Source organism: Carcharodon carcharias, chromosome 4, assembly GCF_017639515.1.
Source record: "Carcharodon carcharias isolate sCarCar2 chromosome 4, sCarCar2.pri, whole genome shotgun sequence".
In the NCBI taxonomy this organism is placed as follows: domain Eukaryota; kingdom Metazoa; phylum Chordata; class Chondrichthyes; order Lamniformes; family Lamnidae; genus Carcharodon; species Carcharodon carcharias.
The window spans coordinates 59,674,622-59,698,318 of record NC_054470.1 but is presented as its reverse complement, the minus strand read 5'-3'; the positions used below and the strand labels follow the sequence as shown (position 1 = coordinate 59,698,318).

Here is a 23,697-nt window from a genome sequence, read left to right as displayed (position 1 = left end):
TTATATTTTTTTTTTCGAATCATGATATATAAAGTTGCCAGAACAAGTGAATCCTGCTGGAAATACTATAAGTATTTCAGAAACTCCCTTTCTCATGAAGCCTCACCCAAGCTGCATTTATAACATGCACCTCCCTTAATAAATAATACCTCAAACCCAATAGAATCCAAGAGATTGGATATCACATTGTTCAGTCAAAGTACCTATCTGAGGAAGGTCAGTCAATGGGTTTAATAAAGAAACAGAAATCACAAGTTCGCACAGGAAAAGAATGAATTTGGTTTATTTTAGGTTTCAAATCCTACCTGTAAGAAGCGGGGAAGAAACGGGCTCTGTTCAATGCCTGTGAGTACGTGGATCAATTCCAGAATTGATAGCAATTGGCAGAAACACATCACAGCTCCTATGGAATGGTATGTGTCCACCAGGCTGTCTTCAATGAAACCACAAGAAATTAAATATTGTTATTTCCTAGTTCCAGCAATCAGCTGCAGTAAAAAAAATATGCTCCAAAATAGCTGCTCTCACCTTCCTCCCAGTACTTGGTTACAGTCACATTGACAGAGCTCTGGCAGCAGACTTACTGTCTTACCTTCTCTACTAAGGACTGGTATATAATGCAGAGGGCCCTGATTTGGCAAAGAGTATAAACAACAAAGTGGCTTGTATTATGACTTTGGTGGTGTCACAGATATCTGCTCAGTTCAGTCAGCCATTCTTTTAATCCACCTGTTGACACCTACTACCTTGTATCTATCGTGTGTAGCAGGACCCAGGAATATAGTGACAAAGCCCCTGCTGTTCTCTAGACAGGATCTTCTTATCTCAAGCATGTAGCACAAGTTGATCTTCAAACCCAAACAGTTCCTTCACTATCGCTGGGTCAAAATCCCAGGAACACTGTGAGTGTCCCGATACACCACATGGATTGCAGCAATTCAAGATGGCAGCTCACCACCATCTTCTCAAGGGCAATTAGGGATGGGCAACAAATGCTGGCCTAGCCAGTGACACCCATATCCATGAACAAAAAAGAAAAACAACACACACATAAAAAAGGTGCCATCTTCCAAACACTATTTATTTCAATTTCTTACACAGATGTGCCTTAGCTCCTGATTCATTCAATAAATTGATGGCAACAGGAGATCCTCTCACAGCCCCTACATTGTGGTTTGAGGCATTATGACAGATAGCCCACTCTGAGATCAAATAAATGTTCAGAATTTAGTCCCCACTCCTAGTTCATTGGGAGCAACAACTTTAGAAATCACTGTGAAAGCCCTGATGGCATGGTCAAAACCCATTAACCACCAACACAGTAGGCCAGCATAGCAAGTGTTATTTACTGTTAGCACCCTAAAACCATGTCCAGGAACAGCCAGCTGTCCCAGCTGCTTCGTACATCTAGTATGCAATGTGTTCCATGTGCTGCAATTGACTTCCTTTATTTTGTTAAATATGCTAACTTGCCTTTAGATGTACTTTGAATATCTGTAGTTTAGCTGTTGAAGTGTTTCCAATGGACCCTCAGTAAAGTGAAGCTATACATTTCGATTGCTTTGCAGTGAGGAGGCAACTCACCTGATCTGAATGTGCTGGCTATTGATGCTGAACACTAAAAGTGAAAGGTTGTTTCATTCTCCGACACAGTTGTTACTCACACTGAATACTTGTTCACTGTTTTTCTGTTTTATTTTAAAGTTATCAACATTCATTACAAAAGCGTCAGTCTGATACTGTTAACCAGAAGGAAAGGTTAAGATGTGTGCATTCAATACAAAGTACTTTCCCATCTGCTGAATGAAAAGTAAACCATCTAATTACTTCCTACCTTCAACTGATTCATCTGCTTTAGTTTCTTACAGACCTGTCATTTCAAGGTTGCTCCCTATCCAAAGGCAATCTTCTTGGTGTGAATGTCGGAGAGGAGGGAATCCTATGGCAGGAAGCTGGAACCAGGGACCTGGGTGGACGGTCCCTGACACTAAAAGGGAGATTCAGCTCCAGGCCCTCCTTTTGGGGCCCGGAAGAGCAAAACTTTAGCATTTACCTTTGGAAGTTGGAAATCAGCATCTCTAGCCTTGAATCAGCAATGGGCAGCTGGAAGTTCAAAGACCATAAGACATAGGAGCAGAAATAGGCTGTTCGGCCCGTCGAGTCTGCTCCACCATTCAATGAGATCATGGCTGATCTGATAATCTTCAACTCCACTTTCCTGCCTTTTCCCCATAACCCTTGATTCCCTTACTGATTAAAAATGTTATCTCAGCCTTGAATACTCTTAACGACCCAGCCTCTACAGCTCTCTGCCGTAAAGAATTCCACAGATTGGCCACCCTCTGAGAGAAGAAATTCCTCCTCATCTTTGTTTAAATGGGCGACTTCTAACTCTGAGATTATGCCCTTTGGTCCTAGGCTCTCCCACAAGGGGAAACAACCTCTCAGCATCTACCCTGTCAAGCCCCCTAAGAATCTTATATGTTTCAATAAAGTCATCTCTCATTCTTCTAAACTCCAATGAGTACAGGCACAACTTACTCAACCTCTCCTCATAAGAAAATCCCTCCATCCCCGGGGTCAACCTAATGAACCTTCTCTGGGCTGCCTCCAATGCCAGTATATCTTTCCTTAGATGAGGGGACCAAAACTGTTCACAGTATTCTAGGTGTGGTCTCACTAGTGCCTTGTATAGTCTTAGCAAGACTTCCCTATTTTTATACTCCATTTCGTTTGAAATAAAGGCCAACATTTCATTTGCCTTCCCCATTACCTGCTGAACGTGTATGTTAGCTTTTTGTGATTCATGCATGAGGACCTCCAAATCCCTCTGTGCTGCAGCTTTCTGCAGTCTTTCTCCATGTAAATAATATTAAGGCTCTCTATTCTTCCTGCCAGAGTGCATAACCTCACATTTTCCCACATTATATTCCATCTGCCAAGTTTTTGCCCACTTATTAATCTTCTTCATTGCCCTGGAACCTCCAGTTTAGGCCTGCTCCTCACTTCCACTTAAATTTAAATCAAGCTACCGGTGATGTCATCAGGCCGCAATTTTGGAAGATTAATCAGGCTACTAACTGCCTTATATGGGAACACCGCTAATGCCTGATCTCAGTATCTTAAAATTTGAAGGACAAGAATGAGATTGGGTTGCGACTGAGTACCTTGAATATCTTAATCCCCTATCCCCACCCCACTGGATGGGTGGCATAGGGTCAGGGGAGGGGGGATTAAAATCAAGGCCTTAGAGTCTGACAAGAGAGAGTTTGCACTGAAACAAGCAGTTTGTTCTCTGGTGCACTGCATCACAAAGCTGAAGGATGCAAACTTTGGCCTCCATCTGCATTGAGGGACCCAGTCATGCCTAGGGACTGCTCCAGCTCTGGGGGCAACTAATAATAAACTAGTTGTGTTTGAATGGATAATTAGGAATGCAGCAACTAAGGACCTTAAAAAGCACTGGGAGAAAAACACTTTAGGCAGAATTCTCAGCTCTGCAGACTGTTCTGAACTGTGGTGACTGGCATGAAACTCAGCTTAATTCCTGCTGGGTGGAGGTCGGTCTGGGATTTGTCCACCCCACCATTACCTCACAGGGTCGAAGGTCTGAGCACCATATTTAAATGGCACCCAAACACACATTCACTCTCTGTAGCCCAGGATCTCTTGTGGCGAGTGATGGCCCCCAGAAGAAACAAGCCCTTTCTGCTCCCAAGTTTAGCGATATCTCCCAGGAGAGACTCCTCCAGGCAGTCCAGGAGTGCTGGGAGGTCATCTACCCTCTGGGTGGAAGCCAGAGGTCCATCAACCTCACAACTTCGTCTTGGAAGAAGATCGCCAGAGTGCCTGTGGACCCCAGAAAAAGGCTGCCCTGCAGTGTAGGAAGAGAATGAATAGTCTTATTCACTCCCCCAGGGTAAGCCAACCTTCTCCTCCCTCCCAACTCTCACTCTCATGAGGCCATTCAAGATGTTACAGTCCACAGGGATCTCACACACTACTAGCAGAAAGGGCATCACCACTGATTGTGTCACAGACACTTTAACATCATCATCTCCTGTAACATCCTGCACAAGTTGCATCTTCAGTCTTTACTAGGAGGCACTCAGCACACACAGCAGGTGTGTATGCTTATGATCTGCGCTCTCATCTGTGGTGCTCACGGTCTGTCCATCTGTCTTTTTGCAGGGCAAGATTGCCTACAAGAAGATGGAAAGATCCCAGACTAGAGGGAGGATGCTGGAGTTGAGGCCACTCACTCATTTTGAGGAACAGGCAGCAGATTTGGCTGACGGGGACAGAAACCATTCCTGCTTGGAAGGTAAGATCAGCATCTCTCAGCAAAACAGTGAGGATCCATGCAGGAATCACTGGCCACTCGCGGACAATGACTGTGTTATTTAATGTAGTTGACGCTACAGCCAATCTCTAATGACCTCTTTTCTCTATTATAGCCACCAGCAAGGAAAGGCGGAGAGACTCTACCAACCAGGCCATCAGCCCCAGCTCAGCCCCTCCTCAAATGAGGATCCTGAGGAAGCATCCGAGGAAGACCCGTTATTGTGTTCACCTGCACCCCCCACTAGCACAGAGACACACACCTCAGTGGGACCTCTGGAGCAAGCTTGGGGTCACTATCTGGTGAGCACAGCAAGTAAACGGCAGAGGCAGTAATAGCAAAGGGCGTGATCGGCGGGCCGGGGAGGGGACAGGAAACGGGCCCCTGACCACGATCAGCCCCCGAACGCGATTTCACACTGGCCGGCCAATAACAGCCAGCCAGGGTAAAACACACCCTGAGAAAGGCTCAGCACCACCAATGGGGGTGGGAAGAGGGTGGGCACCAACATCACCGCGGGTGCTGGTGAGCACTTCAGCTGAGCTCCCTGAAGGCAGACAGGGGCCTCAGGGAGCTGCAGACCTCCAAATCATGAAAAAAAACACAAAAATACTGCAAAATATGTCCATGCAGCACAATCAAGCACCTGAAAGCATATCTCATAAAAACGCTGTCTGCAGGTATTTTTTTTAATTTTATAGTATCATGGAGATTTCATCCTGCCCTTGGCTGAGGAAATGTTTAAAACGTGAATTCCGCCCACCCGTTCTGCCCATGTAATGAACTAAAAATCACACGAGCAACGTAAAATTGCGCTCAATAGGCTTTTAAATGACCTTAGATAAAAACAAAAAAACTGCGGATGCTGGAAATCCAAAACAAAAACAGGATTACCTGGAAAAACTCAGCAGGTCTGGCAGCATCGGCAGAGAAGAAAAGAGTTGACGTTTCGAGTCCTCATGACCCTTCGACAGAACTTGAGTTCGAGTCCAAGAAAGAGTTGAAATATAAGCTGGTTTAAGGTGTGTGTGTGGGGGGCGGAGAGATAGAGAGAGAGAGAGGTGGAGGGGGGGGTGTGGTTGTAGGGACAAACAAGCAGTGATAGAAGCAGATCATCAAAAGATGTCAACGACAATAATACAATAGAACACATAGGTGTTAAAGTTAAAGTTGGTGATATTATCTAAACGAATGTGCTAATTAAGAATGGATGGTAGGGCACTCAAGGTATAGCTCTAGTGGGTTTTTTTTATATATAATGGAAATAGGTGGGAAAAGGAAAATCTTTATAATTTATTGGAAAAAAAAGGAAGGGGGTAACAGAAAGGGGGTGGGGATGGGGGAGGGAGCTCACGACCTAAAGTTGTTGAATTCAATATTCAGTCCAGAAGGCTGTAAAGTCCCTAGTCGGAAGATGAAGTGTTGTTCCTCCAGTTTGCGTTGGGCTTCACTGGAACAATGCAGCAAGCCAAGGACAGACATGTGGGCAAGAGAGCAGGGTGGAGTGTTAAAATGGCAAGCGACAGGGAGGTTTGGGTCATTCTTGCGGACAGACCGCAGGTGTTCTGCAAAGCGGTCACCCAGTTTACGTTTGGTCTCTCCAATGTAGAGGAGACCACATTGGGAGCAACGAATGCAGTAGACTAAGTTGGGGGAAATGCAAGTGAAATGCTGCTTCACTTGAAAGGAGTGTTTGGGTCCTTTGACGGTGAGGAGAGAGGAAGTGAAGGGGCAGGTGTTGCATCTTTTGCGTGGGCATGGGGTGGTGCCATAGGAGGGGGTTGAGGAGTAGGGGGTGATGGAGGAGTGGACCAAGGTGATTGCTCCCTCCGGGACACCTTGGTCCACTCCTCCATCACCCCCTACTCCTCAACCCCCTCCTATGGCACCACCCCATGCCCACGCAAAAGATGCAACACCTGCCCCTTCACTTCCTCTCTCCTCACCGTCCAAGGACCCAAACACTCCTTTCAAGTGAAGCAGCATTTCACTTGCATTTCCCCCAACTTAGTCTACTGCATTCGTTGCTCCCAATGTGGTCTCCTCTACATTGGAGAGACCAAACGTAAACTGGGCGACCGCTTTGCAGAACACCTGCGGTCTGTCCGCAAGAATGACCCAAACCTCCCTGTCGCTTGCCATTTTAACACTCCACCCTGCTCTCTTGCCCACATGTCTGTCCTTGGCTTGCTGCATTGTTCCAGTGAAGCCCAACGCAAACTGGAGGAACAACACCTCATCTTCCGACTAGGGACTTTACAGCCATCCGGACTGAATATTGAATTCAACAACTTTAGGTCATGAGCTCCCTCCCCCATCCCCAACCGCTTTCTGTTTCCCCCTTCCTTTTTTTTCCAATAAATTATAAAGATTTTCCTTTTCCCACCTATTTCCATTATATAAAAAAAAACCTCACTAGAGCTATACCTTGAGTGCCCTACCATCCATTCTTAATTAGCACATTTGTTTAGATAATATCACCAACTTTAACTTTAACACCTATGTGTTCTATTGTACTATTGTCGTTGACATCTTTTGATGATCTGCTTCTATCACTGCTTATTTGTCCCTACAACCACACCCCCCCTCCACCTCTCTCTCTCTCTATCTCTCCGCCCCCAACACACACACCTTAAACCAGCTTATATTTCAACTCTTTCTTGGACTCGAACTCAAGTTCTGTCGAAGGGTCATGAGGACTCGAAATGTCAACTCTTTTCTTCTCTGCCGATGCTGCCAGACCTGCTGAGTTTTTCCAGGTAATCCTGTTTTTGTTTTAAATGACCTTGATTGGTCCTTTAATTGTCGGTGGGCGCTGCTCCGACTCCCGCGTGCACCTGCCAACTTCAATATTGCACATGTGCGCGATGACGTTGGGACGCACATCCGATGTCTTTTTGCGCTATTTTACGTGCGCTCGGGTCAGGCACGCGCCCAACCTCGGAACGCAAGACCCAGGCCCAGGTCTCTGACACTCGGAGGACTGCAGGGGGCCAAGCTCCTGCTGAGTCCAATCTGACGATGAGCCTCTGGAATCAGCCCTCAGAGAAATGTTGGAGCTCCAAAGACAGGCAGGCATACAGCAGGCAGGGCTGTCAGAGGCCGTAAGCAGATTAGAATGATGGATGGAGGAATCCACCCACATTTTGTCTGATCTTGTGGCTTCGGCATAAGGGCACATTGAGGTCACTGTTGGAAGGTCAGCAGCCGCTGTGAAGACCCTGGTCCAGCAGAATGCTCAGTTTCTGCCGGATATGTGCTTGGGCCTGCACACCATCGCTGTAGTCATGACTGGCATCCATCAGTGGCTAGGCAAGAGGGGGATGCGACACTTCAATCTCCCTCCTGGTGCCCCTCTCCTCAAAGAGTCAGGGAGGGCCCCTCGGGCACTCACAGGAGAAGGATCAGCAGCCGGACACCCCAGGGGCCTCCAAAGAGGACACTCCAAGGGTGTCCAGCCACTCCAAATCCCCTCTGCCTATAACCTAATCACTCCAATAGGTCAGGTTGAGGAGGGTGAACCGGACACAGAGCAGCAGATCTTTAGCAGGCTGGGGTCCTCCAGACCCCAGGCCTCCAGAAGACACCCACCAAGGTCATCCTGGAAAACAGAGCATAGCAGTCAGCAGGCTGCCTTCTCCTCTGCTGTGATGTCGGAGATGTAACTAGATGCAGTGGTAGGGTAAGAAAAATTAAGAAGTACTGAGAAGTACTGGTTCTCGCTTGACCATCTAAGGACTGATCTGAAACCGGACTGCAGCATCTTTCCAAAGGCCATCTCTCATGCATGAATAATGTTCAGGACTCATCCTAATACTGAGCCCCCTGGATGACCTCCAATGGTGGCATGGGGTGTCCTTTAACTGTATATGCTTTGTACAGGTTCAAAGTACATTTTGCTTTTCTCAAAGAAGAGGCAGAAAATTCATTCTGGTGGTGAATGGCTCTTCCATGTGATGCAATTCCAAGGTCATCCAAGTGTAATCGATGTCCCCCCACCCCCTCCTCAAGCACCTCCCATCGTGTCCCTCAGATCAATGGTGTCTCGCTCAATCTCAGCTCAGTCAGTCGCCTTTATGTCCATAGAAATGACATGAACAAAGGCAGTTCCTATATGAAAATGGTGTTTGGACAATGCAAATGTAAGATTCGTGTCTGAGGAACATATAATGTGGCCTCATAAGTATAGATCTTGGAAAGTTTTTTATTATCCTGATGCTGCTGCATTGAAGTGTGTGCTCTGTAGATGTTATAGGTTTTCAGCACAGCCTGCATTGGAGTCATTCCAATCAAGCAAACTTTTTAATGGCCTCCATGTAATTGCTATCAGGTTTGGGTTTGAGTTACAGTTTAAGTAATCATCGAGGACCCTGGCCTTTCCTGTCGGCTGCAGCATTAACTTGCGACCGCGTTTATGGCTAAACATTACCCTATAATAGTTCCCACTCTCCACCTGCAGGATGCAGAGTCATGGAGCCAGTTAGCACTTGGTGACTCCTGAAATGCCTGCTAGATGGCCACAACGATGCGATGTTATAGGTGTCTGTCTAGCCTCATGATGCCGGCCTATTCCATGTGAGAATGCTGGTTTGCACCTGAAGTTCTGGCTTGTGTTGCTTGACATGATGGCTGTGCTAGCTCTCAGAAGGGCAATCGACATGGTTCTCTGATCGTGACAGTGCCATCAGTGTCCTAGGCTTCCTCATTTATATCTTAATCTGGTCGAATAAAAATGTGGGATGAGAGCGAAGCTCCAGCACACCTGCTGTGTGGTCTTTAGTATTAGTGAAGGTCCTAAATAATGCTTAAGTGCGGTGTTGAGACTGACTGGGCCACATCACTCCCAGATGCCATGGCAATGCTGGACGTGAATTTGGGAAGCTCCCGACGAAGCTGGGTCATGAGGGCTTATCAGTGATCACGTGATGGTGCTGCTGAAGCTCTCTCTGTGCACACAAAGGTCACCTGACTCACAAACTCACTTCCATGATGTAAAGTGACAGATCACAGTGCTGAAGAGTGATGTCATCCAGGGGGCTCAGTATTAGGATGAGTCCTGAACATAATTCATGTATGACAGATGGCCTTTGGAGAGATGTCGCAGTCCAATTGCAGATCAGTCCTTAGATGGTCAAGCGAGAACCAGTGATTGGTGATTTTCCTCCTTGAGGCACCTTTCAATGCTCCAGAGATACTGCCATGAGTGCACTAAAGTTTGTAATGATGCTCCTGTCCCTTGAAGGCTGCCGTAGGCAATGAAATGTCGGTGTGGTGATTGAAAGGACTGGGCAATGTGTATTTGGTTCAGACTGAGAGCTAGTAAAGTTCTTATAGAATGGCCACATGCTCCAGAGGCTGTTTAGCCTTCCAAGGGTGAAGCCATCATCATGCAAGATTGTGACGACTCATTCTGAGATTTATGTCCTTCATTGAGATGCTGAGGGTTTACAAAGAAGGTGTTAATATGTGCCCTGCATTGAAAGGATCGGAGAAATGCACTCAAATGAACTAGTCTTCCTCATTGCCCTGGAACCTTGTCACTGGAAAGGCCTCATGGGCACACCTGCTGCATTTTGCCTGTGCAAAATGCCTCGCCTCTTCCTATTGGGCATTATCATCCTCTCCCTCTTTGCTGTCATCCCTATCAATGACCACTTCATTGGAAGAGACGTACAGCTTCTCCATCCCTCCATCTGACAACTCATCCCCCCTCTTTGGACCACCAGGTCGTGTAGGGCCCAGCAAATCGCAATGACACAGGACACCCTCTGTGGAGAGTACTGGAGAGCGCCGCTTGACCAGCCCAGACATCTGAAACGCATCTTCAGCATGCCAAAGGTCTGCTCAATCAAGAGTGTGTTGTAGAATGTGTCACATTGTACCCTACTCTGAAGCACTCTGTGGCCACCAAACAGGCACCATTAGCCACATCTTTTTGAGTGACCTTTATCACCAATGAGCCAACTCTGAATATGCTGAGACTACTCAAAGATCTGTGGCACCTGCGAGCAACTCAAGATGTAAGAGTCATGTAACCTCCCAGGATACCTCACAAACCTGCACAATCTGCTTTCGGTGATCACAGATCAGCTGCATGTTGGGAGAGCAGAGGCTTTTTCTATTCATAAATCTTACTGGCTACTGCCAGGGAGATCTTAAGGCTACAGGTGTGCAGTTGATGGCACCCTGCATCTGTGGAAAGCCATAGATCGGTGCAAATCCCACTGCTCTGGCAGCCTGGCTGGCTTCAACCAAGGTGACCTGGATTAATTGTGTGCCCTATTGAATAGGGCGTCAGTGACCTCCCTTATGTATTTAAGAGTGGAGTATTGTGATACTCCGCAGAGGTCCCCAGTGGAGCCCTAGAATGTGCCACATGCAATAAAACTGATTGCGGTAGTCATGTTTAGAGCCACTGGTAATGGATGGCTTCCTGCCCCTGTGATGTCAGATCTTTCTGAAGAATGTGGCAGATGTGAGCCACCACATCCCTTCATAAGCAAAGGCATCTAAGGCACTGTCTCTCGCCCGTCTCCAAGTATGAAAGGCATCTTCGTTACACTCTGGGTCATGCCAAATGCCTCTGTGGAACTGGTCTCTCCTCCTCATCTTCTGGGTCTTCAAGGGGCCCCATTGGCTCATGTTCTTCCATGTGAGGGTCTTCCCTTTGCCCTTCTTCTCCTCCTCAGTTGCATCAAAGCCATGATAAAGGCAGCATTGCCTGTACTCTGCACTCCTCCTCGTTTCTGTGGTAATATAGATGAGAGACATGATTGAACCTTACCGAGCAATGGTCACCTTCCATCGCCAACTAGGGAGTAATTTGAATCTCTTGGGCCACCCTCATTCCATCCCCAGATCCACCCTTGCATCCTAAAGGATCACAGGCGGCTGAGGTTAACCCCACCTCGGTCCCAGGCATGACAGCACATTCACTAAGGGGGTTGGATGTGGGTGAGTACAGTCATGCACCATCAGTCACAGTCAGGGTACTGTTAGGCTGCCTCCTTTTGAGTAGACTAGAACTCAACCTTGCACTAATTTAATGACTGCAAGTGTGTGTCCTGTAAGCACTGAATATCCCACTACAACATGTAGAGTTGTCCGGAGCATGTTGCATATGTACTGCAGCCATGGCCCCTTAATAGTTTGACCCTTCTGAACCTTTCACAATTTTCTATGATGGACAAATGGTCATTCAGACCAAATCGATGGTTGCCCTGGGCTCTATTGGATTCTCGTAAGAAAGCGCACTGCAAGTTAAGGTGCCCAAATCCTCCAATTGACATTTGACTCTGCCTAACATCTCTCAGCTGAGCCTTGCTTTCCATGTCCTGAGGCAGAAATTATTAGCGTGCCCCTTCAACTGGCCCAAAAGTGCAGTAGTCCAATCCTCCCACAAACCCTTAGACCCCTCCCCAAGCAATTTTTTTCCAACTTTATTTTTTCCCCACGTCATTGCATTAGGGAATTGAGATGGTGCTGCTCCAATTCTACTTGCAGACCAACTTCCAACCCCGTCCTGTTACGTCCAAGTCCCTCCTATCCTCCTCGAGGCTCATCATGTGCAAATTTCCATTCCCCCAATCAGTCTCCTGCCTTCACCTTTAATCTTGAAGCCCTGCATTATTATAGTTGATATCCCTGTCCTCGCCTGAACCGTTTTCTGTTGATGCCCCCCATGCCCTCTGTCGCACTCACCCTTCCCCATCTTCAGGCCCCATGCACAGTGACCTACAGGGATACCCCCCAAGGGGCCATCAATTATCCACCTCTGACTTCCCAGTTCCCCATTTACAGGCTACAGATGTCTCCCCTGACCATGACAATGCCACCTGTTGTCCAATACCAAGCCACCAACCCCCGGACCCAAATGTGTGAGGGATTGACCGTGCTCTTAACACCATGATGTGCATGACTGACACACCACAGACAGGCCCTTCCCCCTCCCTGGACTGGGACCAAGACATGCGTTCCAGGCACAGCCTTGTAGCAAGGTGCACATAGCCCCAGGACAGCCTTTAAGTTCTGCCCCTGACAATGTGGTCTGCACTGCCCCAGGACTGACTCACACTTCTCCCCCCTCTTCCTTTAAACACCAACCCCCTCCAGTCATGTGTCTCTGTCCACGCCTTCCCACCCATCTCCAGTCACCCCTCCCCCAGTCATGTGTCTCTGTCCACCCCTTCCCACCCATCTCCAGTCACCCCTCCCCCAGTCATGTATCTCTGTCCACCCCTTCCCACCCATCTCCAGCCACCCCTCCCCCAGTCATGTGTCTCTGTCCTCCCATTCCCATCCATCTCCAGTCACCCCTCCCCCAGTCATGTGTCTCTGTCCACCTTTCCCACCCGTCTCCAATCACCCCTCCCCTAGTCATGTGTCTCTGTCTACCCCTTCCTACCCATCTCCAGTCACCCCTCCCCCATTCATGTGTCTCTGTCTAGTCCTTCCCACCCATCTCCAGTCACCCCTCCCCCAGCCTTGTGTCTCTGTCCACCCCTTCCCTCCTGGGCTCCAATCACTGCCACCCCTCCTCAAGTCACATGCCTACCTTCCACATCTTCCCTTGCCTCTGTCCAGTCAACCCCCCACCACCCCCCAACCGCCCCAGTCATGCCTCTGCCTGCCACCACTTCCTTGCCTGCTGGTCCTGCCTGACGGTGAGCAGCCTTGGCACTGAGATGGAACAGCCGTGAGTTATGGCAGCAATGCAGTGAAAGGTAGGTGAATGCTGCATGTATAAACTTCAAAGTCATGAGTGAAGTGCACGTCTCCGGGGGCATGTCACGTATATCTGTTCGTGAATCAGCCTGGTCTAATTATGCATTGGTGGGGCAATTAGATTTGGAGTGAGAACATGATTCCAGTGAGCTGGGTTTTTAGTGAGCATTCATGAGATACAAAGGGATGCAAGTGCGGTTCCTGAATTGGAGCAGCGGGAAACTCAACCAGCCATGGAAGCCGGGAAGGGAAGATTCCAACTTATTTTCCCGCCGACGGAAAACTCGCTTTTGCCATCACACCAAATTTTGTGCCCCCGCCTGGCACGATTCCCACTGCTGGCGGCACTGGAAAATTCCGCCCTTTAGCTTTTGCAAAAGGAGAGAGCTGAATTTCTTAAATTTTCATAATATATTTTTAAAGTGTACAAAACAACCCTATCATTGTAAAGATAAACTGGCACTTTTATAAATGAATAAACTTATCTCTTAAAGTATATTCTAGTCTCAATATCTCAAAGTTCTAATGGGAACCCAAAACAAAAACAAAAACAGAATTACCTGGAAAAACTCAGCAGGTCTGGCAGCATCGGCGGAGAAGAAAAGAGTTGACGTTTCGAGTCCTCATGACCCTTCGACAGAACTTGAGTTCGAGTCCAAGAAAGAGTTGAAATATAAGCTGGTTTAAGGTGTGTGTGTGGGGGGCGGAGAGAGAGAGAGAGGGAGAGAGGTGGAGTGGGGGTGTGGTTGTAGGGACAAACAAGCAGTGATAGAAGCAGATCATCAAAAGATGTCAACAACAATAGTACAATAGAACACATAGGTGTTAAAGTTAAAGTTGGTGATATTATCTAAACGAATGTGCTAATTAAGAATGGATGGTAGGGCACTCAAGGTATAGCTCTAGTGGGGGTGGGGAGAGCATAAAAGATGTTAAAAAAAAAAAAAATTTTTAATATAATGGAAATAGGTGGGAAAAGGAAAATCTATATAATTTATTGGAAAAAAAAGAAAAGGAAGGGGGAAACAGAAAGGGGGTGGGGATGGTGGAGGGAGCTCATGACCTAAAGTTGTTGAATTCAATATTCAGTCCGGATGGCTGTAAAGTGCCTAGTCGGAAGATGAGGTGTTGTTCCTCCAGTTTGCGTTGGGCTTCACTGGAACAATGCAGCAAGCCAAGGACAGACATGTGGGCAAGAGAGCAGGGTGGAGTGTTAAAATGGCAAGCGACAGGGAGGTTTGGGTCATTCTTACGGACAGACCGCAGGTGTTCTGCAAAGCGGTCACCCAGTTTACCTCAATGAATTCCGGGCTCGGCATGATGCTGAACTCTTCTATTTCCGCCAACTCCAGCATGATGCCACCACCAAACACATCTTCCCTTCACCCCCCCTATCGGCATTCCGTAGGGATCGCTCCCTCTGGGACACCCTGGTCCACTCCTCCATCACCCCCTACTCCTCAACACCCTCCTATGGCACCACCCCATGCCCACGCAAAAGATGCAACACCTGCCCCTTCACTTCCTCTCTCCTCACCGTCCCAAGGACCCAAACACTCCTTTCAAGTGAAGCAGCATTTCCCCCAACTTAGTCTACTGCATTCGTTGCTCCCAATGTGGTCTCCTCTACATTGGAGAGACCAAACGTAAACTGGGTGACCGCTTTGCAGAACACCTGCGGTCTGTCCGCAAGAATGACCCAAACCTCCCTGTCGCTTGCCATTTTAACACTCCACCCTGCTCTCTTGCCCACATGTCTGTCCTTGGCTTGCTGCATTGTTCCAGTGAAGCCCAACGCAAACTGGAGGAACAACACCTCATCTTCCGACTAGGCACTTTACAGCCATCCGGACTGAATATTGAATTCAACAACTTTAGGTCGTGAGCTCCCTCCCCGATCCCCACCCCCTTTCTGTTTCCCCCTTCCTTTTCTTTTTTTTCCAATAAATTATATAGATTTTCCTTTTCCCACCTATTTCCATTATATTAAAAAAAAATTTTTTTTTTACATCTTTTATGCTCTCCCCACCCCAACTAGAGCTATACCTTGAGTGCCCTACCATCCATTCTTAATTAGCACATTCGTTTAGATAATATCACCAACTTTAACTTTAACACCTATGTGTTCTTTTGTACTATTGTTGTTGACATCTTTTGCTGATCTGCTTCTATCACTGCTTGTTTGTCCCTACAACCACACCCCCCCCCCACCTCTCTCTCTCTCTATCTCTCCGCCCCCCCACACACACACCTTAAACCAGCTTATATTTCAACTCTTTCTTGGACTCGAACTCAAGTTCTGTCAAAGGGTCATGAGGACTCGAAACGTCAACTCTTTTCTTCTCCGCCGATGCTGTCAGACCTGCTGAGTTTTTCCAGGTAATCCTGTTTTTGTTTTGGATTTCCAGCATCCGCAGTTTTTTTGTTTTTATTTCTAATGGGAACTAATGCCCCACTAAGAGTAGGTGAGTCAGAAAATCATGCCCAGCAGCTCTGTAGGAACTGCTGCTTTTCTACTGCATATTCCCCAGCCATGTTTGCTACTTGCTAAGTTCTCCAGACAAGTTTTACATGAGCAAGTGGCCAATTCAAATGAGGGGGAGGAGCTCCTATTAGGAAAGTCAGAATGTCCCATCCTTTGAGCTGCTGGTGAGAGCAAGCCTACAGCATGTGCCATTTTTCAGGTGATTCTATGAACACTCCCTTTGAATTTAAACCCTGGATTAATGTTCTAAAGTTAATAGGAGTAAATCCTACCCTTTCTGTACTTGCAATGTTCTGTGTGGCTGGAAGCAGATCTTGGGTAAGAATTGCTATGGAAAACCTTTCTCGATTGTGTTCACTCTTAATATGTGGGCATCATTGGCAAGGTCAACATTTATTGCCCATTCCTAATTGCAATTGAATGGCTTGCTAAGCCTATTCAGAAAGTGAAGCAAGCTGCATATATAGGCCAGACTAGGTAAGGACTGTAGGCGTGATTCCTAAAGCCAAGGCTGACTTTCCAGTGTGGTACTGAGAGAGCACTGCCCTGTCAGAGGTGCCATACTTTGGTTGCGACGTTAAACAGAGGCCCTATCTGCCTGTTTAGGTGGGTATAAAAGATCCTATGGCACTATTTCTAAGAAAAACAGGGAGTTATCCCAAGTATATATCAAATACTGCGAATGCTGAATATCTGAAATAAAAACAGAAAGTGCTGGAAAAACTCAGCAGGTCTGGCCGCATCTGGGGAGAGAGAAACAGAGTTAATGTTTTGAGTCAAATATGACACCTTTCTGGAACTGAGTGTCCTGTCCAATATTTATGTCTCACTATCAACATCACAAAAACAGATGGTCTGATCACTACCACATTCTGGTTTGTGGAAGCTTGCCAAGTCATATTGGCTGCTGGGTTTCCTACAGAGACTATACTTCAAAAAGCACTTCATTGGCTGTAAAGTGTTTTAAGACATCTGGTGCTCATGAAAAGCCTTTTGGAAATGTAAATCTTTCTTTCTTTAAAGAATATTAATGAACCAGTTTGGTTTTTATGACTATCCAGTAGCTTCATGGTCACTTTTGTTGACACTAATTTTTTTATTTCTGAAGACGTCATGTGGACTCGAAATGTTAACTCTGTTTCTCGCTCTACAGATGCTCTCAGACCTGCTGAGTGTTTCCAGCATTTTCTGTTTTTATTTTTTTATCTCTTGGCTTTTTTAAGCTGTATTCAAATTTTCAAATTTCCCTGGTGGTACTTAAACTTTCATTCTCTGGATTCTTGCTCCAGCAACACAAGAACTTAAAGGCTTAGCTTATATATTATTTTATACATACACAGCAAGTAATTTAGAGAGGGTTAGGCCTCAATATTAACTTGGAAGCACATTGGGAGCAGTTGGAATGATAAGGAGGTGGCTTTTGATGTAATATTGTAAACCCGGAAGTAAGTTCAATGCACCTGTCAGTAGCATTGTAATACCAGCTCCTCATTATCACTTTACTTTTGGGTTCGGTATCCAAAGTACACCAGTGGACATGATGAGCACCCACATAACACAAGTTTAACTCCAATATGAAACTTCTTCCAGAGAGTGGTAAAAATGTGGAACTCGTCACCACAAGGAGTGGTTGAAGTGATGAGCATAGATGTGGTTAAGGGGAAGCCAGTCAACCATATGAGGGAGAAGGGAGTAGGTGATCATTGTAGTAATTATAGTTTTGGTAAAAGTTAGGACCGTAGCTTTAAGAATATTCCTGTGTTGTAAGATCACATGATCTGTGTAAACCAATGAGTTAGCAGCGTGGGGAAGCCCCAGGAGGAATTCTTCTTTAGTTATAGAGTCAGATGCACACATGTAGATGCTACTGCTGCTGTCTTGTAAATAAAGTTCAGTGTTTCCACCAAGAAAAGTTGCCTGGAAAAGCAACTTTATAACAAATTGGCATTGAGGTTAAATGAGATCTGGCACTGTCCCTCACCCAGCAATTGTGAGTATCTAAGATAATTAATAAAGAAAGGAAGATATACTCAAGCCAATAAAATAACGGGTGAGGAAAAGAGGAGAGAGGATTCTCCTGAGTATTTGTGGAAACAAGACCTACAGTTTAATTCAAAGCTTGATGGCCCCTGGTGCCCCAGATTCAAAGACTTTCAGCGACATTTTCAACCAAGCCCTCAGTCACAATGCAGAGGTTCAGGTTCAATTCATGGAATAGACCCCCGGGAGAGACCATTGCTACCTACATAGCAAAATTAAAACAACTAACGGTATATTTTGATTTTAGTGAAACCTTGAATGATATGCTCAGGGATTGTTTGGTCTGTGGTGTCCAAGAGGATGCTATTCAGTGAAGATTGCTAGCTGAAGTGGATCTTGATTTTAAGAAACTGTTAGAAATAGCATTTGCAAATTAAAGCGCTGTAAGAGATTCACAATTGATTCAAGGTGTGCAAAATGGCGCCATTTTCCTAGTTGGGTGATCAGCCGAAAGTGGTACAAAAAGCCGGGACTCCACCATGAAGCAAGAAACAGCCCCTGCTAACCAAAAATTTAGAGAAAACAGTTTAGCAGCAAATTTGAAAACTAATTTTTATCAAGGTGGAAACAATCTTACTACTAACGATTGGCAATTTAAAAAGGTAGATGGTTATTTTTGTCACAAAAGAGAACACATACGGAACCATTGCGAAGCGAGATTAAAACAAGCTTCCATGCAACAAACAAAGTCCAATGAAGTATATAGTGTGGAAGAGTTAGAAACAACCAATTCTGACATTTATTCCTGATTCAACACGAAAGTTGGGAAGGCAGAGCCAATTACTGTCACATTGCAAGTGAATGGTAAACTCTTAAAAATGGAAGTAGGCACGGGTACTTCTACCATGGTAGTAGGAGAACACACTTTCAGATATTTAAATAAAGGTGCTCGACAATTAAATTTGGCACAAACTTCTGCTAAGGTGAAGAAATCCAGGTAAAAGGTATCACCAGAGTACATGTCTATTATAGACACCAAACAACACAACTATCAGTGATGGTATTAGAAGGTAGGAGACCAAGCCTTCTAGGTCGAAATTGGTTGAGGGAAATTAACCTTGATTGGCCAGTGAGATTTCAAAAGGAAGCAGGAAGGGTTCCTGAATTGGAAATGGGACAAGGCAAGGTACTTCAGAAAGAGCCTGAAGACTCCAAGGAACGCAACCGGATGAAAAACCATTCAGCAATCTGAAGAAATGAAGATTGTCTTAAACGACAATAGGGAAGAACAACAGAAGAAACTCAAGGAGACTCTGCTGGCTGACAAAATTCAAGATGAAGCAAGTGAGTTTTGCAAAGAAAAGGAAATCCTGTTGAAAGACCTTCACACACTACGAGGATCCCTCAGGTAAAAGTTTGTACCTCTGGAAAATTATGAAGAGAAACAGGAAGAATTTAACGTCACTCTGAACAAACTGAAGAACCAATTGGCAAAGAAGATGCAGCAATGTTCAAGGTGCCAAGAGGAAGCCAACAGAAAAGAAAAGGAAACAGAAGAGCGGAAGAATCAGCTGAATGAAGCTAAAGAGGCTTTGAAAGCAAAGGCATAGAACTTTCCAAGAGGGGAGTAGATAATGAAATCATGGGTAGCTCAACTACTGAACTAAGACACGTTGAGATTTCACCTGAGAGAAGTCTGGTCAATAGTGAAGTCAAAAAGAAGGCCAAGACTAAACTCTGTGTTAGAAAGAAGACAAAAAGGAAGAAGGTTCCGAAAAGGCAATAAAAGGTGGGAATGAAAAAGTTAACAGGTGAATTGTTGGAAACTAAAAAATTTGCTCATTTCCTATTTCACTGCAGAACAACCCCCCCACACTATGACAAGTGCAACACAAGCAGAATTGTTGACGAGGCGCCATCTTCAAACAAGACTAAATCTGATACTTCCCAATTTTAAAAGGAAGGTGGAGAAAAATCAAAGGAACCAAAAAGCTGCTCATGATTTACTGAGTTGTGAGCTACAATTTACTGTTGGAGAAGCAGTGTATGTAAAGAATTTTGGTGGAGGACCGAAGTGGTAACCTGGTAAAATAAGCTCCGTGACCAGACCATTGTTGTACACATGGAAGTGAAGGGTTGGATCACCTGCAAGCATGTAGATATTTAAGAAGAAGAGAGATACCCCAGCAAAATGATATTCCACTTGTAACCACTGCTGGACCTGTGATTCCTGCTAAAATTGCTCAACCAAGGATCAACATGCCCAATGTCTCTGTTGGAGTGGACAACACTGAACTGCCTGTGCCTAATGAGGTACCTGATGTTAATGCAGTTCCAGAGAATGTGGTTCCTGTCAAAGAAGTGGAAGCCGTGGAGCTACGACATTCCACACGCATCAGGAAACCACCTGAAAGACTGAACTTGTAATTTCATTACCTGTGTAAATATTGAAATGTCATGAGATAAATATCCTTGTAAATACAAAATGTACAGAAAATTTAAAGGGGGAGGAATGTAGTAATTATAGTTTTGTTAAAAGTTAGAACTGTAGCTTTAAGGACAATCCCCTGTTGTAAGATCACATGGTCTATGTAAACCAATGTGTTAGCAGTGTGGGGAACCTCTAGGAGGATTTCTTCTTTAATTATAGAGTTAGATGCACACATGTAGTTGCTGTTGCTGTCTTGTAAATTAAGTTCAACATTTTCACCAAGAAAATCTGCCTGGAAAATCAACTCTATAACAGCTATGATGGTAGATTTAGATAAGAAAAGATGGGAGGAGGCTTGAGTGGAGCATAAACACCAGCATGTACTGGTTGGGTCAAATGATTTGATTCTGTGCCATATATCCTATGTAATCCTATGAAATTTAAAGGGACAATTGACAGGTGGAACTTGGAGGAGTTGAGAGTTTGAAAAATGAGAAGCCAAACTGTGAGAATAGATTCAGGATGACCAAAGGTTGCTTCCCACTTTAACGGTGCTTTCCTTGGTATAGTGCTTGAGGATGATGTGGGAGGGGGTGTTGTTGAGGAGCTGGAGAGAAATACTCTTCCCTAGCAGTGGGACAGGGTGGGGGGAGGTGGGGGCAAAAGAAAGTGTAACTGGAGATCTCCCAGGAGGTCAGCCTCAGGAGCATTGTGCCTCAATCCTAGATTTTCCGCTGTTCCTCAATGATTATCCCCTTCGTTGATAGTCTGCAGCTTACAGCATTTGTGTCCAGCTGAGTAGAGCTTGAAGGGGGCTGTGATCTCTGAGGTGGACTGTCCACTGCTGTTCCTGACAACACTGTCTTCTCTTGCTTAATTGTGAAGAGTGAGTCACCAGATGAAAGTCCAACCATCTGCATAACTGGTTCCATTTACCTGTTAGTATCTGAGCTGGTGCATGGTAAGCATGAGTCCCATGATCCTGGACCCTGAGAAGATATCATCTCCTTTGAAGGTTCGTCATCTGTAGGCTGTTTGTCACCTGCAGCAGCGGAGGGGGTCCTCGATCAAAGGCACCAATGCCTGATTAATGTACTCAACAATGGGAAAGAGGGAGGGGAGAGCCACCCCTCTGCCCTTGTTGCCTCACCCCTCACCTTCCCATGACCCTCACCCCTGGGAGTTCAGCAGGTGTTTTTCCAGCAGCAGCCACTACTTCCCCTGTGGTGCCGCTGAGCACAAGAGTTGCCAGCTTTTGATTGGCCAGCAGCTCTAGGGAGGCGAGAATTCTGCCCCCGGGTCTTGATTCCGGGGAAGGCCTCGCCACTGCCTGAATGGCTTGTGATTTGGCAGGCCTTTCTAGAAAGAGACAGCTGGTTCTCCAGCTAGCAGGCGAGACCCCCAATGCCTCAACAAGATTCTGCTCATTGTATCGGTTGAGAGATTACCATAATTGGCTAACCATCTTCCCAAGGGTGTTGCACACAATCAGGATAATGTGCCAGAGTTAAACCTGGAAATCAGTGGGTTGGAAACAGCTTCTCAACAGTTGCATTTTTGATGACTTTAACCACCCTATCCCCTGCATCTGCACTCAAACCCACACACACCCCATGTTAAAAGCCCCCTGTAGATTCAGTATTGACTATTTCATAGATTGCCTGAATGGTTTGAAGCCTTAAGTTTAAAGAGTTTATGAGAATACATTTGAATATCTGCTTTCAGTAAATGATCCCCACAGAAAGCAAATCCTACAGAAAGCATCCTTAGTATTCGATATGAGAAAACACTGCTGGGTATATACAGCAAGAAGGTCCTTACCTTCACCAAATGTTAAGAATCTGGCAGTTATATTTGTAGATATCCATGAGTATCCACAGAACTGTATCAGATTATATGTGAAAAGATACCAGATCTTCAACCCATATCTGAGAAAAAGAAAACAAAACCAATTTCAACTTGCTTTTAAAATGGGCATTAGATTAATTAGTTCAGCAAAATCTAGTACTAGAGAACAGAGCAGTGGAAGTTGGGTGATGCTTCTACATGATGGCAGATAATAATGAATGCATAATAACATTTGGAGGGAGTTAAAATGGCTCTTTCACAGTAATAAAAAAAGGCCTGAAAACACTGATGACGACTTCTCTTGTCCTTCTTAATTATCATTTACATATTTGTCTCTTTTCAATCTCATGGTTGGCACTGCCATCATGTTTCAGTTAAAAGAACGGAATTGTTTCAGCTACTTACTTACTCATAAATGCCATATTTTAAACACATGTCAGGAGGGGAGCCTCTACAATCATAACTGTCTTGACAATTTTCTAATACTCTCACTTTGGAGCGCTGAACTAATGAGTCAGCCAAGCACTGGTTGTACACGTCTAACTAAAATAGGAGTGATCAAATGGCATTTTAGATTGAAATTTAAATTCCTGGTCACTTGTTTATAAGTCCAATGACTCCATAAGTGGAGCCAATAGCTCATCCCTCAGCTTCACATATTTTCCTCTATTTATAAAAATCCTAGAAACTAGAGATTACTCAATTGTAGGACAAACTTGCATTAAATCTACATATAAATTGGGTCAGTGCTTTCAGTTGGCTACAGCTGTAGTTTCCATGGCGATAACAACAGAGCAAAAGCAATGAAGGAACACCCCAAAGGAATAAAAACAGTGTATTGAAGATTTTAGTAAGTATTGAAAGCCTGTCAAGTTGTATCATGTTTTTCATATTATGCAATCAAAATAAATAATTAAAGATTTGTGCATCGCTGAAAAGAGAGACACATCCTTCTCATTTTGCACTCATCAGGACATTTTGCAAGAAAATATCAATGTCAGGAGAAACAGCAAATTTATATTGTATGAGAAGAGAGTGCTGATTGATTGGCAAATGGACTCTGATTGGCAGAGGCATTGTCATGGAGAATGCACCATTTGAGCATAACTGACAGTTAACTTCCAAGCATTATTTGAAATTTAAAACAGGCAGCTTGATTCTGATTGGTCAAGACATTGCCCTGAGGAATAAACCAATGAATGGCTGTCACTTACTTTGTTTAGCTGAAACAGGCACATTGTGTGTACATCTTCTTTCTGCCCGCAAAGAACAGGGCCCTGTGTATCAATATATGTATCTTCCAGCACACAAAATGCACCACTTTGCGAGCCCGACTGACAACCTCAAATTGGTTGCCAGTGTAATTCTTAGCACGCTGGAGGATTATTTAGCAAATGCTGTCCAGTCGCAGAATCACATCTAATGTTTGAGTTTTGCAAGCACAGGCTTGCGAATTAAATATTTCACAAGAAATGGAATCCCATTCAGTTAAATTATAATAAATCCCATAATGGATTTGTTGTGCTTTGATAGAATAGGAGCTTGTTTTTGTTGCATTCTAGTACATTAAGGGGAAAAGGGTCTGATGGCTCTGTGTGTCTAGAGTCCGATATTTGAAAATAGTTTTTCTCTCTTACTGCCACAAGGTTTGTTTTGGCTGTGCAGCCTGTTTTGGATTTCCAGCATCCGCAGTTTTTTTTGTTTTTATCTCTGTGTTTAATTGACTGCCACTGCTCTTCAAGAAATGCCTACCTCCTTGAAGAAGTTCTGTTCCTCTCTGCGACAAGATTTCCGGATTTCTCTGTTGCCTTGTTCACCTTCATTGCTTTCCATTTCTCTCCTAGTGTTTGACAAGGTGTTTACTAAAACCCGCTTTCACAGCCATAT

At 45.1% G+C, this 23,697-nt stretch overlaps 1 protein-coding gene across 1 annotated transcript in view; it reads right to left on the bottom strand.

Annotated features, from left to right (window-relative positions):
* hacd4 (3-hydroxyacyl-CoA dehydratase 4) overlaps positions 1–23,697 on the bottom strand; it is a 73,607-nt gene that overhangs the window by 13,571 nt on the left and 36,339 nt on the right. Inside the window, exons 2-3 of the mRNA XM_041186947.1 lie at positions 21,784–21,890; positions 306–433 (exon numbers count right to left, since the gene is read on the bottom strand). Of these exons, the coding sequence (XP_041042881.1) occupies positions 306–433; positions 21,784–21,890 (235 nt within the window). The remainder of the gene's footprint in view (positions 1–305; positions 434–21,783; positions 21,891–23,697) is intronic.